Below are 18,399 nucleotides of genomic sequence, written 5' to 3' on the forward strand. Positions count from 1 at the left end.
TGAGGCTGCATTCCATCATCGATACTATTCCTTCTTGTTATCGGTGACGTTCTCTGTGTTGCTTTGTTCGGATGAGATGGGAACTTCCATGCCTGCTCCCTCTCCGAGCTATGGACAAATGGCCAAATGCCTATGGATTTGGAAAGAGAGGCAAGAAGATGAACACCAACGAGAGCAAGGCTTTCTTTCAAATATTGAGAACGTCGATCTTAATGTCATCCGGCGCATTAACAGGACTAGATGTGCCTTCGCTGTTTTGTCTAAAATTGCAAAATGTATCAAGTTGAAGTTGTTCATCTGTCTCCGCTATATCATAAGTGTACTCTGGCCCAAGAAAATCTCGAAGGATGATCTGAGTCGTCGTATGAGCCAGGTGTCAGTAAATGGAATCCGCAATCACAGAATGGCCGAAAAGTAGGTCGCCCTAAAAGCATATTTGCGCTGGAGATTAAAGGAAGAGTGTAGCGTTCTTAGGAAAACATGGAGAGAGCTAAAGCGCATTTAATCGAAACGGCAAAGAAGTCTTGTGGGCGTATTGGTTGCACTATGTCCCATTGAGATGATTCAAGATTACGGCGGTCTGCACGAGGCACTGGCTCATAGGGGACCATGCCGCCAGGCTCGGCTTACCCTACAACTCGCATTGCCGAAGCTGCGGAGAAGGAAGGGAAACCCTGATGCACTTTCTCTGCGATTGCCCAGCTCTGGTTAGAGTCAGGCTGCGGACACTGCTAGCTGCAGGGTCGGAGAGCTTGTTTCCTTCGTGAATGCTACGGGCTGGCTCTGAAGATCCGAGCCGGCTGGACTCTGCTTCCCTGCTTCCATAACAACAGTCACGGTCTTAGGAGTTTGTGGCATCAAAACGGCGCACAAAAGCTGGGCTCCTCGGAGCGACCACTGATACCTACCTACCTACCATATATAATCAACTAAACTAGAAGAAGAGCACTGAAGGAGAGGAAGACTGATTCCCGGAATACCGTATTAGTTCAGTAAATTACTTTTTATTTCGTAACTTGAAATACTGGCTTTCGAATCTCTCCAAAATGGCAAATGTGGTATACCTACCTTTTTTTTGAATAATCAAAAGAAAAAATTAGTCCAAAGTCAATTTTTTGTAAAAGTCTATGGTCAGGATACTCTATCAATTAGAATATGTCAAACGTGAAATAAACAATTCAAAAGTGTTGACTTCAATGTGAAAGATAATCAATGTTCAGGAGGACAGAGCAAATTTGAAAATGCCTAATTGCAATCATTATTGAATGAAAATGCTTCAGAAACTAAAAAACGCAGAAATATCAAAAGTTTCTTTTTCTGACAGTTTAAAAGCAATGGGAAGGATTCGAAAAGATGGAAAATGAGTGGCACATGATTTGAAGAAAAGACAAATAGAAAAAAACGAAAAACTACTTCTCAAATTCTGTTTCTACAGGATGGAAGAAAGTGTTTTTGTATCGAATCATTACGGGGGATGAAAACTGAATATACAGATGCAACCTTTCAATTGTGACACTCGATAATCGGGACATGCTCCTAGACGACTCCCAGAGACGCATCTTTACCGGTACTTGCGATTTTGCAACAAAAAGCCTCAGTTTTCGGACTAACCTATTATTCTGTTAAGGTAAAGTCGCACCGCGTCCTTAAAGAACTATTGTGCCCCTTTTATTGGTTATAGTGTACCTATTATTCATAGTATCTCCAGCAAGCCTATAACCAGCAGGAACTTTAGTATGTTCCCTACTTTCAGAGCTTTCAACTTTGCATGTGGTATTAAGTGTTCTCCCAGATGCCTCGACCTACTTTGCACAAGTGCCGGACTGTCCCAGCACGTATACAGAGGTTTCCTCACAATCCGCACAAATCCTGCAGGCAGTGTCCGTAGATATCCCTAGCTTCCCTAGGTGATAGTTTAGTTGTATGGTCTGAGTTTTGGCCGACTATAAAAGACAATGAATGTCAGGCGTCATGCGGTAATGGAAACGAAGATGTTACGTTGGACTAACAGCGTGACACACTTTGATCACATCGGAAATGAGGATATCCGCAATTGGTATGGAGTTGCGCCGATGGTGGAAAACTTACGAGAAAGGCATCTTGCATGGTATGGTCACGTAATTCACGCTAATCAGAATTCACTTGATAAGAACATCGAAGTCGATAGTAAGCGGCCAAGAGACCTACCAAAACAACGCTGAACGGGGATTTGATAGCCCTGTGACGGTATCCAGATTAAGCCTCTGATAGAACAAAGTGGAGCAACCGATCACGAAGAGCCGACTTCGCTTGTGAATAGAAAAAAGGCTAAAGAAAAGGAAGAAGATACAGGAATCATTTCTTCATATTTTCATATTTGATGAGATGGTGCTTGCATAGTTGAAGAAAAACCAGGGGGGGATAGTTTCGCTGCGCCAATGGTAAGCTACTAACACGGGGGAAATTGAGGAACTTGGTTTTACTCTTGCTCTCAGCTAAGCTCAGCTTTGCTGACACATATGCGGACAATTTCAATTTTTCTGGAAGGGATGAAGGCCCGGTTAATCCCATTAGATTTTTTAGGAAGGATACCTTTGAAAAGGTTTTCTATATCAAAATCTGTCAAAAGAGCCTATAATTACTATTATGCGCCAATTTGATTTTCTTCTTCCTTTCTATAAACTCGACAGAATTTTCAAGACATCGATTATTAACTCTCAAAGTCATCTTGGTTTATTCTGCCATTAATCTCATTTAAATTTAGGTACCAAGCAGAAACTGGCTCACAGAAATCTCTGCCCCTTACATTGTGATCAGAGCTTCCTAAAGATTCCTCCATTTGCCTTTTAAGATTATGTTTTGTGTGTTTTCAAGAATCTTCATATTACATTATGCTCTAGAGAAAATACTAAATCTTAATTTATTCTTAAATCAAACCAGCTTCATCACAGTTTGAAACGTGCAATTCGACACATATTCCAAAAACAAGCGATTGCATTTCACATGATTTTAAAAATCCGAGACTCAGTGCCCTTTTCGATAGTGAAATTGGTTAGGATACTTCCGTCAGTATAAGATTTCAGGATACCTGCATATCGTGTAGGCCCCGTTTACCAATATCCCAGTTTTTTAAGGAGTGAAGGCAATAGTAAAACAACAGAAGTTGTCCCGAAGAGCTCTCGATATGACTAACGAATTTCGGATAAAAATGTAGAAGTTTTAATGAATTCTTGTTTTGGCACTTTATCTAGAATTAAAAATTAGAAATTACAGTAAAAAAGATGTTCATACCCGAGAATTTTTCAGACTCTCCGCTAAGAATTCATCTTCAATGGTTATTATTTCCGACGGCGTATTTGTTTTTGCCATATTAAATTCTGAGGTAGGGTTTGACCCGACACTGTTGGAGGAACTAGGACACTTGTAGAACTTGGATCCGCACTTGTTATTGTATATACAAAGTCAGGATAGCCATCCGATTGTATGATAAAAGCTTATTTAAAAAAATAACCGTTACACCAAATAACTCAAAAAGTGGAAAGGATGCGCAAAATACATCCGTAACGCACCGATTAATCTGTACAACTGATCATAGAAAGTTTAATTTCCTAATTCGAATATACAACTTTGTGTTTACATCAATTTTATGCATGTGGATCTGTACATTTTAATTATAGTTCGCGGCATACACAGTTCGGTATCTAGTCAATATATGAGCAGACATAAATTCCACTGACTTTCATCCACCTCAACTTGGTGGCTAGTGGGAATTCTCAAGCTCGCGTTTACAGGCACTCTGATTTCGGATAGTTTTGGAAATTTGCTGAATTTACGACTACTTCTGCGCCATATATTGTCCAGTTTATATGGTGAAAGAATATTAACACATCCCGGAATATTCGGTCATAAATAACGAGAATCGACTTGATTGACAAGACAGATCATCGCTTCATCATCGTCGACATCGGCGTCCATCTGAGTCCAGGAACAGACACATGTTGTTTGGTCTACATTTAAGTAATAGTAAATAATAAATTGGAAGGAACTTCCTCTAAACAAGAGGATGAAAAGCAGAACAGCCCATAATAATGAGATCGCCATGCTCGTAGTGCATCGGCTGAATGGAGGCAGAATTTTTAAGAATTGCTTTCAGGTCATTGGATTCTCAGCAATATGGTATCGAAGAAGCGAAGAGTATGATTTTTCAGAAGCGATTACCATCCATATTTGTTTTCTTAAAGATATGATGGATTCATCAAGACCTGTTAAAAATATCTTTCTGACAGAGTGTTTTGAAGACTCAACTGAAATGAAAACAGATCCAGGTAAATAAAATGTCTTTGAAGTCGTTTCCATATTTTTTCAAAAATCAAATATGTATGAGGAAAGTTCAATGTGTTTGAAATTATATTTTCCGATTGATATCCTAAGAGTTGCATGTTTACTATTATATTCCTATATTTGGTCTCAATTATTCGATCTATTTCTATAATATATATAAAACAAGTCGGGAGTCCGGAAGCTTGGCGCTTCAGATATAAAAGGTTTTGTGTTTCTCTATGTGAGGCGCATAACGCAGTTCTCCAGTGGCTGATAGCATTGACTCGAGATATTTAAATCGCTCAGTTCTGTCAATGACAGTAACTGCCCAGAAGTAAGCGATTTAAATATCCCGGGTGAATGCTAATTTACACCCCCCTTTTGCATGTACGAACGAAGGCGAACTATTGTAATTCAATTTGTGTCTCCTTCTTCTTTAGCTTTTCTCCCCCTTTCAGAAGCGGAGTCAACTCGTATTGATCAGTACCGCCACTTTGCACCGTCATATATCTGATCTGGATGGAGTCCCGAGGCTCTCTTATTGGCGCTGATGCGTGAAATAATTTTATAATGCAGTTCACCATTAGCTGGTAGCATTGATCTGAGATATGTAAATCGCCCAGTTCTTGGCAGGTCGCTGCCACTGACAGTAATAGTGCCTATTTCATTGGGGACGCTTGTCAAAAAATCTGTTTTATTCAGACCAACGATGCTTAGAATTCAATTTGCTTATTAAATGCGAACGGAACCTACGAAAACGGAATGAACATCGTTCAATCAACTTCTTGGCAGCACGACGGATTCTGACTTGGTATCCCAAAATTCGTATTATTGGGTGAGGCTCAATCTGGCCACTTTTTGACGGAGTAAAAGATGAAGTTCGGGCCACTTTTTCTGATATTTGATGTATTCCTTCTTGCTCGAAATTTGACGAATACGTCTTATTGTCATTGGTCGATTTTTTTCATAATCTTTCGAATTTTTTAAGAAATGCTAAGAATGCTCTTAATTCGTTTAGCTGCTATTGCAATGTGGCGAATACAATATGATTTCAATCTTGAATAATAAAAATTTCGGTTGTTTATCCACACTTAGCAATGCACTTCGCAGCATTGGAAGTGTTTTTTTTTTTCTAAAATGCTTTTTATTGCGAAAATAGGTTGTTTAATAGTAGGAGTTCTTGAAACATAGAAAAATCTTTTTAGCATTTCCTACTAAAAATATTATTTTTTTATTCAATATTTACCCTTCCGGTCCGGTATAATTATTTCGCACTGAACCACGAAAACACTGCGATTGCATGTTCCTAAGCACCGTTATTTTTTTTAAAGTTGGACGAGTTAATTTGTATTTCAATGATTTTACTATTTTACCAATTACCAACGGAATAATTAATTAAATAACAAACAAATAGGGAAACCAAACCTCTCCGGTGTGGACAGTTTTGTGTATTTCTTATATAAAAATATTTTAATATTTATAATCGTTGGCGCAACAATCCAATTGGATCAGGGCCTTGGAGTGTTTTAGAGCACTTCAGTCAAGACTGTAACGGTACACTACAGGATTACAGTTCCCTGTAGGAGACAATGTGGTCAGCATTGCGCTCGTCCGAGATTATGACCCTGATTTGATGACTCACGTACTCATCACAGCTAAGTCGACTGCCATCCGACGTTAAATCACAATACAAATTCCACTGCCACCACTGAGATTTAAACTGCAACTTTCCGCATGAAGGGCCCACGTGGTGACTGCTGAGAGCTCTTTCTTAACAGACGGAGAAGGATGAAGGGGAGTCTCCCGCGCCTAAAAACGGGATAAACTGTACCAACTGGTCCTCCAGGTTGGGGGTTGGGTAGAGCTGACAACCCTATACGGAAAACAACTTGTTACGAAGCCACAACAGTAGCCTTGGACTGGACGAATTACACAACGACGAACCCGGCAACGACAAAGGGAAAACGATTTGCGCATTTTCTCATGGAACGTGCGCTCCCTGTACAGAAATGAAGCTGCTGAGCAGCTAGCCGATACCCTGTCCCAATATAGGGCTGATGTAGCAGCATTGCAGGAGATGCGTTGGACAGGGACCGGTTTCCTGGAGAAGAGTTGCTACACCATATGATATAGTGGCCATCCAGTAAACCATGTGCTCGGAGTAGGTTTCTTTGTCAGCCAAAAAATTAAACCTGCTGTTATCGGTTTTGAAAGCATATGCGAACGGCTATGCACTCTGCACTTGCGAGGCAAGTTTAGAAACATAAGCCTCATAACGTTCACGCCCCTACAGAGGAGACTGCAGAGTCGGAGAAGGATACCTTCTACGAGGCAGTAGAACGAACCCTCGAAGTCTGTCCAAGATATGATATCAAAATCATACTTGAAGATTTTAACAGCCAAGTAGGGAAGGAGCCCGTAGTCAGGCGATACGTTGGCTCCTATAGCTTACATCAAAATACAAATGATAACTGACTGCAGATTATTCAATTAGCAGTATCACACGAAATGGTTGCTGGAAGTACTGGTTTGCGCGGAAAGCAATCCAGAAACAATCGTGGGTCTCTCCAGATGGGACCACTTTCAACGAAGTTGACCACGTGTTGATTGAACGGCGCCATCTCTCAGTCTTGATGAATGTCAAATAGACTTGGATCACTATCTCGTTGGCATGGTGTTCCGAGCTCGAATAACAACACCACCCAGAATCCCCTCTGACAATCAGGTGAGAGTTAACACTGAAGCCATCCACAATACAGCCCTCCGCAACACCTATAAGAGGGAAATGGGTGCCGCAATAACCGCAGTCAACAGAGATCCTGGAGATGAAGCATCAAAAAATGATCTTCACAATCACCTGAAGAGCGTTATCATAAATACGGCCACAAACATACTTGGCCCCAGTCGCAAAAAAAGTCGGATGGTTTGACCATGAATATAAGCTAGCAACCGAACGGAAGAATGCTGCATACTGAATAATGCCGCATTCTCAAAGAACGCGGGCACGCGCGGAGACTTATCACGGACTCCAGCGAGCGGAGAGGCGACTTCACAGACGAAAAAAGGAAGCCTGGGCGAACAAACAGGTGTATGAACTAGAAAAGTACAAGGAGCAACCGCACCAGGCGCAAGTTTTACCAACAAGTCAGCAGGATGAAGCCTTACACACCTTGCACCTGATTTCCGACAGAATGGGCATATTGGAGCGATGGGTTGAGTACTTTGATGAATTACTGAACAACCAGAACATCGGCGAGTTGGAGGTCCCGCCAATTGAAGACGACGGACAAATACTGCCACCACCAAGTATCGAAGAAAGAATCCGTGTAACTCATCGGCTAAAAAATCATAAGTCGCCAGGAACCGAAGGAATTACAGCCGAATTGATTAAATATGGAGGCGACCAGTTACACCAAGTGGTTCATCAACTTGTGCTCAAGGTGTGGGACAGTGAATCAATGCCGGAGGATTGGCAACGAGGCATTATTTCTCTCATACATAAAAAGGGAGATATCACACAGTGCAGCAATTATAGATGTATCACATTGCTGAATACCATCTATAAGATATTCTCCGCTATCTTGCTAGGCCGGATCGCCCCATACGCCCAGAACATTATTGGTCCATACCAAAGAGGCTTCACTCCAGGCAAATCAGCAACAGATCAACACCAGCAAACCGCACTGGTCAAACGACAAGAATAAAGATCGGAGATTACAACTTTGAGACTGTTGATAATTTCTCCTATTTAGGGTCGAAAATCACAACCGATAACAGTTACGATTATGAAATCCGCGCACGGTTGTTGTCAGCCAACAGAGCCTATTTCAGCTTACAAAAAGTGTTCCGCTCGAAACATCTTGCCACAGGCTCAAAGCTCTTACTGTACAAGACAATGATCTTGTCAGTCCTCATGTATTCCTCGGAAACTTGGATTCTTAGCAAGAAAAATTGCGAACTCTTGGCCACGTTTAAGAGAAGAATCCTCCGAAGAATTTTTGGTCCCCTACATGAGGATGGACGATTCCGTAGCCTACACAACGACGAAATCTATGAGCGATACCATGACCGTCCGGTTGTGGATAAAAGCCGGCTCAATAGGTTACTGTGGCGGATCACTTAATCCGGAGGATGATTCAGTCCGGAAAGTCTATAAGAACAATATCTATGGTAGGAAAAGAAGACGAGGCAGACCCTGCCTGAGATTGAGCGATGGCGTAGGTCAGGATGCCAGACAGCTTTTAGGGATATAGAATTGGTGAACATCGACGCAAAACCGGGATGTCTGGAGCACTTTATTAAGGCAGGACTAGACCGGATACCGGTTGTCGCGTCGTTAATGATGATGATGATAATTTTCTATGTGTATTCTTAGAATTATTTTTAATATCAGCCTTTTTGTATTTGGAATTGAAAATGCAACATTTAATTTCATTTATTAATAATTCAATCGATATATTGGGATCGCAAAGCAGAAATTCATTCCATTCGCTTTTATTTGCAATTTTTCTTAGTTTTTTATAGTTAATACTATACCAAGAATTATCGGTTTCCTTATCAATTCGTTTTTTGATTGCAGCAATGAGAGGATAATGACCAGAAAAAACATCTAGATTTTTCATCTGATACTCCACATGACTATATTTGGCGAAAGATACAATCCACTTTTAGAGACTCCTCTCCCTTAATTTCCATGTAGAACGATATAATGTATGCGTGAACGTTCACAGCTCCCATTTTCCTACCATTCTTGACGTCAATCAGTATCACCGTTTCTAAGAAAAGAAAAATCCGTGTGACAGATAGACAGATAGACAACCGATTTTACTAAGGTATAATTATTTGAGACGCTGTAGTGTTAAACGAGTAAAACAGGGTACCTTTTTAAAAACGTTATAATGAAAGAAACTATAAAAGCTGACGATTTAAAATTGCACATGCTTCTTTAATGAATTAAAATAAAAACTTGTATGATTACAAAAATTGGAAAGACAAAACAGCGGCCACGTTAGATACGCGCAAAGATACAGTAACGCACGGGATAGTACTGAGGTTTTCAAAGTGTCCTGTAACCAATTCAAAAATTGAAAAAAACACTGAAGCAAACTGCAATACTGCGAAACAGCTACGGAAAACAACAGGATGCAGTAATACTATAAAAATACCATGTGAAAGTGGCGGTAATATCAGTTTATATTTCTGGGAATCAGAACATTTTGAGAACAAATATTACAATGCGTCTAAACGAAATGCGCACTCCTTACCAATTTGTGAAATTTATAAATTATCTGTACAATAATATTTTCCTTTTCTTCATTTAAATTTGTTTAATTTCAAATGATGGAACATTTCGGAAACCGAACCGTATCTCCCTGCGCCATCTAACGACAAAAGGACAGTTTCGCGTCAAACCACTACGTTTTGGGAAAAATGCGATTTGCTGTCAAAGCTGACAACCGTGGTCAATGGCCAGCTGTCAGCGTAGCGATTGCCATTATATGCTTGCCGTGTTGTGTTGATCACGTCAAATAACGAACCTCTTCTCCGCGTGCAGACCGTGAACGGGCAGCTAATCGAAGTTCACGGTAGGCTGTGCCATTAATTTGACCAAAACAGTGAAATTTTGTCTACGAAATGGCGAATCGCGGTCCCGGGCCTATTCCGAACAGATGGCTTCATTGCCCTCGCAAGTCCGATTCACTTATTGCAGATAAATTCGTGGCTTTCAAGACTCCGCTGGACGAACGTTACAATGATCAAATGACGCTCGATTGTATTTTTCCACCCGAAATGATATTTTCATACATGAAGATGCTGAAGGTGAGCCACGAAAGCAGTTTTCAGGGGCTTGTGGTTGTCAGGTCTAATCCTAAATTTTGTTTGTCTCCGTTTTAAGGTGAAATTGGGGCTTTGGATAGATTTAACTAACACAAAACGATTCTACAATCGGGAAGAAATCGAGGGCAAGGATTGCCGTTATGTGAAGCTGCAGTGTCGGGGCCACGGAGAGACCCCCTCGCCAGAGCAAACCCGATCGTTCATAGACATTGTGGATGATTTTATAAACGAACGGCCGATCGACTTGATTGGGGTTCATTGCACACATGGCTTTAATAGAACTGGTGAGTCGCTTGAAATTCTCAGTTTGTCTTCTGGAATATAAAGCTAAAATTCCCGTCTTGCAGGGTTCTTAATTGTCAGCTACATGGTGGAGAAATTAGATTGCTCAGTCGAGGCTGCGCTCAGTGCGTTTGCCGCAGCTCGTCCTCCGGGTATTTACAAAGAGGACTATATCAGGGAGCTATATCGCAGGTACGATGACGAAGAAGACGCTCCGCCACCTCCTGAAATGCCAGATTGGTGCTTTGGTGAGTTAAAAATGAAATTCATAAATCCATCGTTAAACTAAGCACTTGCTGTTCGCAGAGTACGATGATAGGGTGGACACATCAGTACCGGCCAAACGTCAGTTGGAGAGTCCTACTCCCACTTCCAGCAATCACGACAATGAGGGCGAAGACGATGAAAATGATGTGATTAAAGACCCAAATGATGCCGGACAATCTGAACGCAACCCCAAAAAGAAAAAGCGACGTGAGTTGGTCAAGAAAGATGCAACATTTATGCCTGGAGTTTCTGGTGTTAAGTTGATACTTGACCAGGTAAGTTCGAAAATATTCAGAAATGTTTGCCAAGACAGCTAACGCAATTTTTAGGACTTTTAATGTTGTTTTAATTGTGCAAAACCTTTGCTCCTTGTTATTTGTTACTTTTATACACGCGTATTCCATTCATTACTCTTTCTAAACTAATTCTGTACAATAAAATGACAACATCATATCATACAAGCTTCAAGTGAAGTAAGGATTCAAAAGCCGAAAAGAATTTTTCAAAATATCTGTATAATCATCGTGTTATTGAGTGCGAATTATATATGTTCATAGTACAGCGTGCCTACGATCAGTGGCGCGGCAAGAATTGAATTCATTGTGGGCAACATACATTCCGCAAGGTCCTTTAAAAAAACAGTCTGAAAATCGGAAGCTAGACGCTTCAGGTATGAAAGGTTTTGTGTATTTTTATAAAGACATTTGAATGGGAATTTTTCCCATTAGTACCTACACGTAATATACGCATATATTATGTGAAAATATTCACTTTTGGGTGGTATTGACATTCAAAATCTTGAATTTCAAAGAAGCGATAACTTTGACCTATTATAACTTTGTTAGTCATTGTGCGATTTCCACCAAACTTGGTAAGATCAAGCTCTATATTATAGCCTACATTGCTGCAATTTCGTGATGCTAGTTCATCTTAAGAGGGGCCCTGCAGCCAATTACTGAAAATTATATATAAATTATATTAACTTTATTTGAAGGGGTATCGGTGTGGAAGGTATTTCGGAACCACGGCACCATATGGTGGCAGCCTCTTGATTTTGTTTTCAGATTTTTCGGTTGGGCAGTTTCTAAGAATGGCCCCCGTTAAATAAGTAATCACTTTCGACCCCCCGAACTCCCCGCCTTTCTAACATATGTCAAAGCTAACACCAGCTTAGGAAAGTACCAACCGAAACCTTTCATTTGATACCCCCACATGACAATATTTGCTGAAAAAAAAGTTCTAATTCCAGACAAGTGTCCAGAAGTAATTGACACCGGCACAGTACTCCCCTGCCAATGATTGAATGCAAGGAAATTGCCATGGTTCAGCTAGTCGTATAGTGACGCCAGCTGTGAATATGTGGTCTTGTTATTGTTAAATTATAGAAGGCCTGCCTGGTAAGGGTCAGGAAATTTAACCAGATTTTGTTGAGTTTGCCACTTTAGGTTGTTGCACAGGAACTTGAACGATTTTTCGAATGTCTGTCTCGGAACTGGGTATTGCCACGGAGGCTTCCTGTTGTTGGTCCGAGTTCGCGTTCTATTCGATATCGTCAGTCATCGCGTAAGCAGGCTTGAACCGATCAATGTATACTGTAATCATACGTCCGGCCACTTCAGCTTTAAAGACGTTATCCGTTTTACTGATCACGCACGTACATTTGGAAACGCGGTCTCAACCCGTTGGCGAAATTAGACGTGGGTACTTGCTCGTTGCTGGACTGTAAGTCAAAAAATTCGTCAAAGCTTGCAGCTGAACCCCAAAACCTGGAATTGTTTTAGTCGAAGCCCTGTGTTTCCTTGTTGTAGCATTTTGAGTTCTTTGTCCGCGGACTGACACGCTGCAAGCTTTGCGTAATTGATTTCAATTCCTCAATGCCCGATAATGCGTCCCCCACAACGTTATCGCAATAGGATACGTGCTGAACAACGGTGGTAAACTGTCCAATATAATCTAGATGGCAAAATTGACGTGGTGAACACTCATTTTTTTGTCTTGTTTGCCTGTTCCAGTGCGGTTTTGGAAGCTTTAAAAGCTGCGGTAGGTTCGCTGGTCCAGTTGATTGGTGAATTTCCTTGAACTTTGCCGTAAAGAATCTCGCTGAGTGACGCCTGTACTGCCGCCTCTGTGTGTGAACCTTCTGTAAAAATATACTCAAGAATGCTCTAGGTTGCTTCTCGTTGGTTGGCTGCAGGTATGACTGGATCGTTTTGACTTAAGGGACGTGTCTCCTCCAAGGTACCCTAAGAAACTGACCTGAAGATGATGCTATTCATTTTTACAATACAAAGGAAATAGACATTATAACACTCCAAGAAATATTTTCCATTCATTTCAATCCGGTATCCAAACTACTAATAGGCTATTGCCTGCCACACAAAATGGGGAAAAATGGTTTTGGAGGAGTGGCTATCGCTTCAAAAATGATATCACATTTAAAAAAGTTAAATACGATACTGAACAAGATGTCATCATTGCAGAAATGTGTAACCTTCAATCCAACATGGCTGTGGTATCGTCCCAATACGATGATCCTTGTCGACCTGAATCGTAACTTTCGCCGATGATCTAATTGGTTACACGACACACAAAAGTAACTGAGGTTTAAATTTAACTCCAAACAATGTTTAATGAAATGAAGTTCTCCGCAGGCAATTGGCAAAAAAAAAACCCGCATAAATACGCAACCATCTTGTTTCGAAGTTCCTTGGCGTATGCCAGTATGAACTTGAGAAGCAATTGCAAAACAATTCAGCATCGTCGGAAATGAAGAGAACATCAAACACATGTGAACTATATGGGTGTATACAGATGCTGCTTCGGAGGCACTTTTATGCTTCACATTTTAGATGAAGAGTTGAAATAATCTGCTACCTTATCCTGTCTAGTCAGATGAGAAAACCAAGAGTCTTGAAAGAACATGTTTGTGATGAGTGATGATGGGTATTGTGAGAAGATTCTTAGCACTGTTTTCATCAATCCAGAAGTATTTGGGCATCTGGACAAGAATGGTCTAATTCTAGATTCATATGAAATAGTAGGGGATGCAGAATTCAATTTGAAATAATTTAAAGTGATGTCGGTTGGCGTTAGATGGAATGTGAAAAGAAATCTTCAATATTGTCATATCTGCAGGGTATTCTGCCCTGAGACAAGAGCAAATGAAGAATCTCGCCGACGTAGGGGCTAGATGCCGGTGAACGTGTTTTTGAGAAGAAGTAAGGGCAGTGAATAGGTCGCACATTAAGAAAGAGCGGCAATGGCAAGTAAATATTGTATGATGATATGCGTTTGATATAACACTTGTGAACCGTCATATGGTAAGTTTGTTTATCTCTAAATCAAGTAACAGTGATCGTATGCCGGTCACATGCTAATTGATGGAGTATTCGATTTAGAAGTTAAATTAGTTGATAGCTCTCTTGTCTATTCATTGGGAGCGACATGGAAAGAAAGCGAGAATAATGATGGGAATAGTGTGGCTTCAAGATTTAAGTCATTTGCTTCAGAACCAATCTATAAGTAATGATGATTTTACACATATCAAATTTGAGAAGAGCAACAAAATAATGGAAAAACGGCATAGGCAACTTATTGGACGCTGCTTGTGCCTCTGCCCTGGGAGCAGCACGACCGATTTAGTTCGCCCCCTTTTATTAATTCGCAAACACGTCACGACTGAGAATTATGTCCAGAGGAAAAACCGCCTAGTATTTCCGGCCAAAAGTTATCCGAAACTGAAATATTTCTGGTTCGGAATGGAGGGAGCACTGAATTCGGCATCCACTTGATGCCTCTCACTTTTCTGGTCCATGAGCTCCTCGCTTTGGGCTAACATCCAAAGTTAACAATTTCAAAAAGACGACTACAGTTTCGTCCACAGCAGAAGCAACTCATCAAACGAACCTGTAGTCGTCTTTTTAAAAAAAATTCAAGTTTGTGTGTAAGCCCAAAACAAGGAGCCCATGCAACTAAGGCTGCATGCGGCGTGTCGACCGGGTCCGCCCATTGTTCGGGGCAGTTAAGGATATGAAGCGCATGCCAAGTATCGCTCTGCCACAGCTGTTCCTCGATTTCTGCACCATTCTGACATAATTCGCTAAATAATCATCAACGAACCGCTCGATCTGCTCAGTTGTTCCTTAATCATAGTAATATATTAAGTAAAAAATACAAATGTATATCACTTTTATAACTAATTCATCTATTTTTGTTTAATAGCCCAGACTTGGAACACTTCAACAAAAAGTGCAAGATATGTGCGAATGGGAGTCCTCAGGTTTTCCAGGTTCACAGCCAGTATCAATGGATTTGAAAAATATTGAAAATCTACACAATCAGCCATATCGCGTCTCTTGGAAAGCGGACGGCACAAGGTAATAATTGCACATATTCGGGATTGTAAATAGTTTTAGAGTGTGCGGATAGCTGAATGGTTAGAGCACAAGGCGTTCGTACGGAAGGTCGCGGTTCAAATCTCACTGGTGGCAATGGGATTTGTATCGTGATTTGGCGTCGGATACCAGTCAACTCAGCTGGGAATCAGTACCTGGGCGAAATCAGGGTAATAATCTTGGACGAGTACAATGCTGGCCACATTGCCTCCTACAGGGTACTGTTATCCTGTAGTGCACCGTTGTGGTCTTGAATGAAGTGCTCTAACACACTTCAAGGCCCTGTTCCAATATGAATTGTTACGCCAACGATTATTATTATTATTAAATAGTTTTGGGTAGATGTAAGCAATACAAATCTCGTTTTCTAGATATATGATGTTAATCGACAAAGAAAACGAAGTCTATTTCTTTGATCGTGATAACTCCTGCTTTAAAGTCGATCGCATTCACTTCCTTCGCCGAGAAAATCTTCATCAACATTTGGAAAATACTCTTCTGGACGGTGTAAGTGTTATCTCGAACAAAACTCTTAGCTCCATTAATTTACCAGCACAAATACATACAACAATGTTATCAATTGCAGGAAATGGTAATTGATAAAGTCAACGGTCATAACATTCCTCGTTACCTTATTTATGACATAATCAAATATGAAAATGAGGATATCGGCAAAATGCCTTTCACTAAACGTTTAGATTATATAAAGAATCGAATAATAGGTAAGAGGGAACAATCCTATTTAAAACTTCAGAAAGCCATTTAACATTTCATTGTAGCTCCAAGACATGAGGCAATAAAATGCGGATTGATAAGGCGAGAATTGGAACCATTTGGAGTGCGTTTGAAAGATTTCTGGCATATAACCCAGGCGCGTGCGCTTCTGGGCCCTAAATTTGCACAAAATTTGAGTCACGAACCGGATGGATTAATTTTCCAACCAGCAATTGAGGTAAATATTTTTAAAAACAAAGATCTTCCATTTACATGTTGGTCTAAACTTCATCCACAATATATTTCCTCTTTTTCCAGCCCTACACGGCAGGCCAATCTCCACATGTACTTAAATGGAAACCACTCACTCTGAACTCGGTCGATTTTAAGCTAAGATTGGCAGAAGAAAGTGGACAGGGGTAAGTAGATTGACTCCATTTCAAGGAATCTATAACTTTGACCGTTGTTCTCTCAAACTCCATTACAGAGTATTAAAGAGAAAAATTTGTCAATTGTTCGTTGGGGGTCTGGAATTGCCCTTTGCCCTGATGCCTTACACTAAGGCCATGAAAGACCTGAATAATCAAATCATAGAATGTAAATTTGAAAATAACCGATGGGTGTTCATGCGACAGCGTACGGATAAATCGTACCCAAATAGTTATAATACGGCAGTGTGTAAGTATAAGCTTGTATGTGTTTTCTCCCACATTTTGGTGACCGCATTTTGTTGTTCTACTCGCAGCTGTTTGCAATAGTATAAAGCACCCCGTTACGACGGAAATTCTCCTAGACTATATAGATAGGTATCGATTTCCAGATGATTCTGAAATGATGCCACCACCTCCGCCACAAAGACGATAAGAACAAACATGTTGTGTGTATATGTGAGCCAATATAAATCAATTTTTAAAAGATATGAAAACCTAATAGACGTAATTTAAAATAAAGGTTGAATGAAGTGGCATGTAAAAAGCAGTTTTATTTGAGGGGTAGACGTTAAGAGGGATTCATAACTTCCCAACTAGAGCTACTTATCATTTGTTTGTCACCAGTAAATTCTTCGTCTACCTGGATTTCAACAACAATTTCGTTCCCTATCTTCAATGGTGTTACATCTAGGTTGGGCCTTGTCCTCTTGCGTGTTTTATGTCCGTCCTTCTCGATTCGCTGACCTGCAGCACAATGTTAGTTTCGTTTTCCTGTAGGGATTTTCGCTTCTTACTGAAAGTACAGTAATACCCCGGATTTCTAAGATAGCTGGGTCCAAGCGATACCCGTATAAGTTGAATTTGCGTATTTGATTTTTTTATTTATTTATATTTATTGTAAATTTGTCTACGCAACTATATAACTACACAGGCGGACATGATTATTTCAACATCGGGATTTTTTCACAAATTTTAACTTCGAAACTGATGTTTTGATGTTCCAGTTAAATTTTTGAAAGCGGGCTTTTTTCATATCACGATGAATATTAGAAACGATTACTGAATAACTGTAAAAGTAGTAATTACCCTGCTTGTCTTTCTAGCGTTTTGAATGGGTGACAAAATTATTTCAATATGGGCCACAATTATTCGAACATAGTGTTGTCAAATGAGTAGTGAGTGGCAGCAAACGTTTTGCAGTTGGTGAATTGATAATCATCATTGAGCCACATTTTATAAAAAGTTCTTTTGTAAGGTAAATTAAAAATTGTGAAACCCAGAGAACTAAGCATCAAGATAAGTTCTATGGTTGTAACGAAGTTCCAAATGGGGATTACACCTTAGGAGCTAGCACAAGGACACGAAATCTCACGGCACATCGTATATAACATTATTACACAAAAAAAAATATATGGGACGCTGGAGAATAGAGTCAGATCAGGTCGGAAACGTGTAACATGATCAATATAGGATCGCATTATTGATGATTACAATGAAGACAAGAGAAAGGTTTCTCTACTGTGGAGAATAATTTGTCATTAGATGTGTGTTCTAATGTTCGCATCAATCCTATCGTTTTTAGCTGTGTTACTACTGAATGGAGGGGTACATTTATGGGAAAGCATGTATTGAAAAACCTGAGAGAGTTGATTATCTAATAGAAATATCGAATGGTGTTAAGAAAAAACTGCAAGTATGAGTAGAAGTGTAGATTTACAAGTTCGGTTGCAAATAATGCGTTAGTCATGGCTATTGTTGCGAATTAAGGAAGCCCTGAGTCCGTCATCCACTTGATGGCAGACCGGACGAATTGGAGAAAGACTTGCTCCCATTTTTCTGGACCATGGGCTCTTATTTTTAGTTAGTTTAAAAAAATACAGACGACTACGGTTTCAACAGACACTGACTCTCCTTTGTCGCGTAGCCGAACTGATTCACTTATATTAATTCGCGAAAACACCATGAGTGGGCAATATGTTTACCGTAGCTTCCGAATACAATATGACTTGCGGTTTCGTCCAGGGCAAATGCAACTCATCAGGCGCTGCCTCACCTCTGCCGGGTTGATTACAAGTTGGCATTTGCTCCCTTCGATTTGTCATTAAGCGGATGGCAGACTTAGGATTCACTCGATTCTAAAAAAAAACTCTAGTTTAGCATCGGCCGGCTTAGGC

At 40.3% G+C, this 18,399-nt stretch overlaps 2 protein-coding genes across 2 annotated transcripts in view; one reads left to right on the forward strand and one right to left on the reverse strand.

Annotated features, from left to right (window-relative positions):
* The window catches only part of LOC119657286, a 31,085-nt gene extending 27,504 nt beyond the window's left edge, over positions 1–3,581 (reverse strand). Inside the window, exon 1 of the mRNA XM_038064132.1 lies at positions 3,271–3,581. Within this exon, the coding sequence (XP_037920060.1) occupies positions 3,271–3,348 (78 nt within the window). The 5' untranslated portion in view covers positions 3,349–3,581. The remainder of the gene's footprint in view (positions 1–3,270) is intronic.
* A 6,159-nt stretch (positions 3,582–9,740) lies between these two features.
* LOC119658043 (mRNA-capping enzyme) lies at positions 9,741–16,769 on the forward strand. Its single transcript, XM_038065284.1, has 11 exons — positions 9,741–10,119; positions 10,196–10,421; positions 10,485–10,667; positions 10,726–10,961; positions 14,908–15,062; positions 15,452–15,587; positions 15,667–15,802; positions 15,860–16,032; positions 16,113–16,213; positions 16,282–16,472; positions 16,540–16,769. Exons 1-11 carry the CDS (start codon positions 9,934–9,936, stop codon positions 16,656–16,658), a joined length of 1,842 nt encoding a protein of 613 aa, XP_037921212.1. The 5' UTR covers positions 9,741–9,933; the 3' UTR covers positions 16,659–16,769.
* The last annotated feature ends 1,630 nt before the right edge of the window (positions 16,770–18,399 follow it).

This window comes from Hermetia illucens, chromosome 5, assembly GCF_905115235.1.
Source record: "Hermetia illucens chromosome 5, iHerIll2.2.curated.20191125, whole genome shotgun sequence".
In the NCBI taxonomy this organism is placed as follows: domain Eukaryota; kingdom Metazoa; phylum Arthropoda; class Insecta; order Diptera; family Stratiomyidae; genus Hermetia; species Hermetia illucens.

Coding starts and splice junctions, on each gene's coding strand:
- LOC119658043 (XM_038065284.1), top strand. CDS start 9,934: ATGGCGAATCGCGGTCCCGGGCCTATTCCGAACAGATGGCTTCATTGC. Junction 10,962..14,907: donor TTAAGTTGATACTTGACCAG/GTAAGTTCGAAA, acceptor TTTGTTTAATAG/CCCAGACTTGGAACACTTCA. Junction 16,214..16,281: donor GCAGAAGAAAGTGGACAGGG/GTAAGTAGATTG, acceptor ACTCCATTACAG/AGTATTAAAGAGAAAAATTT.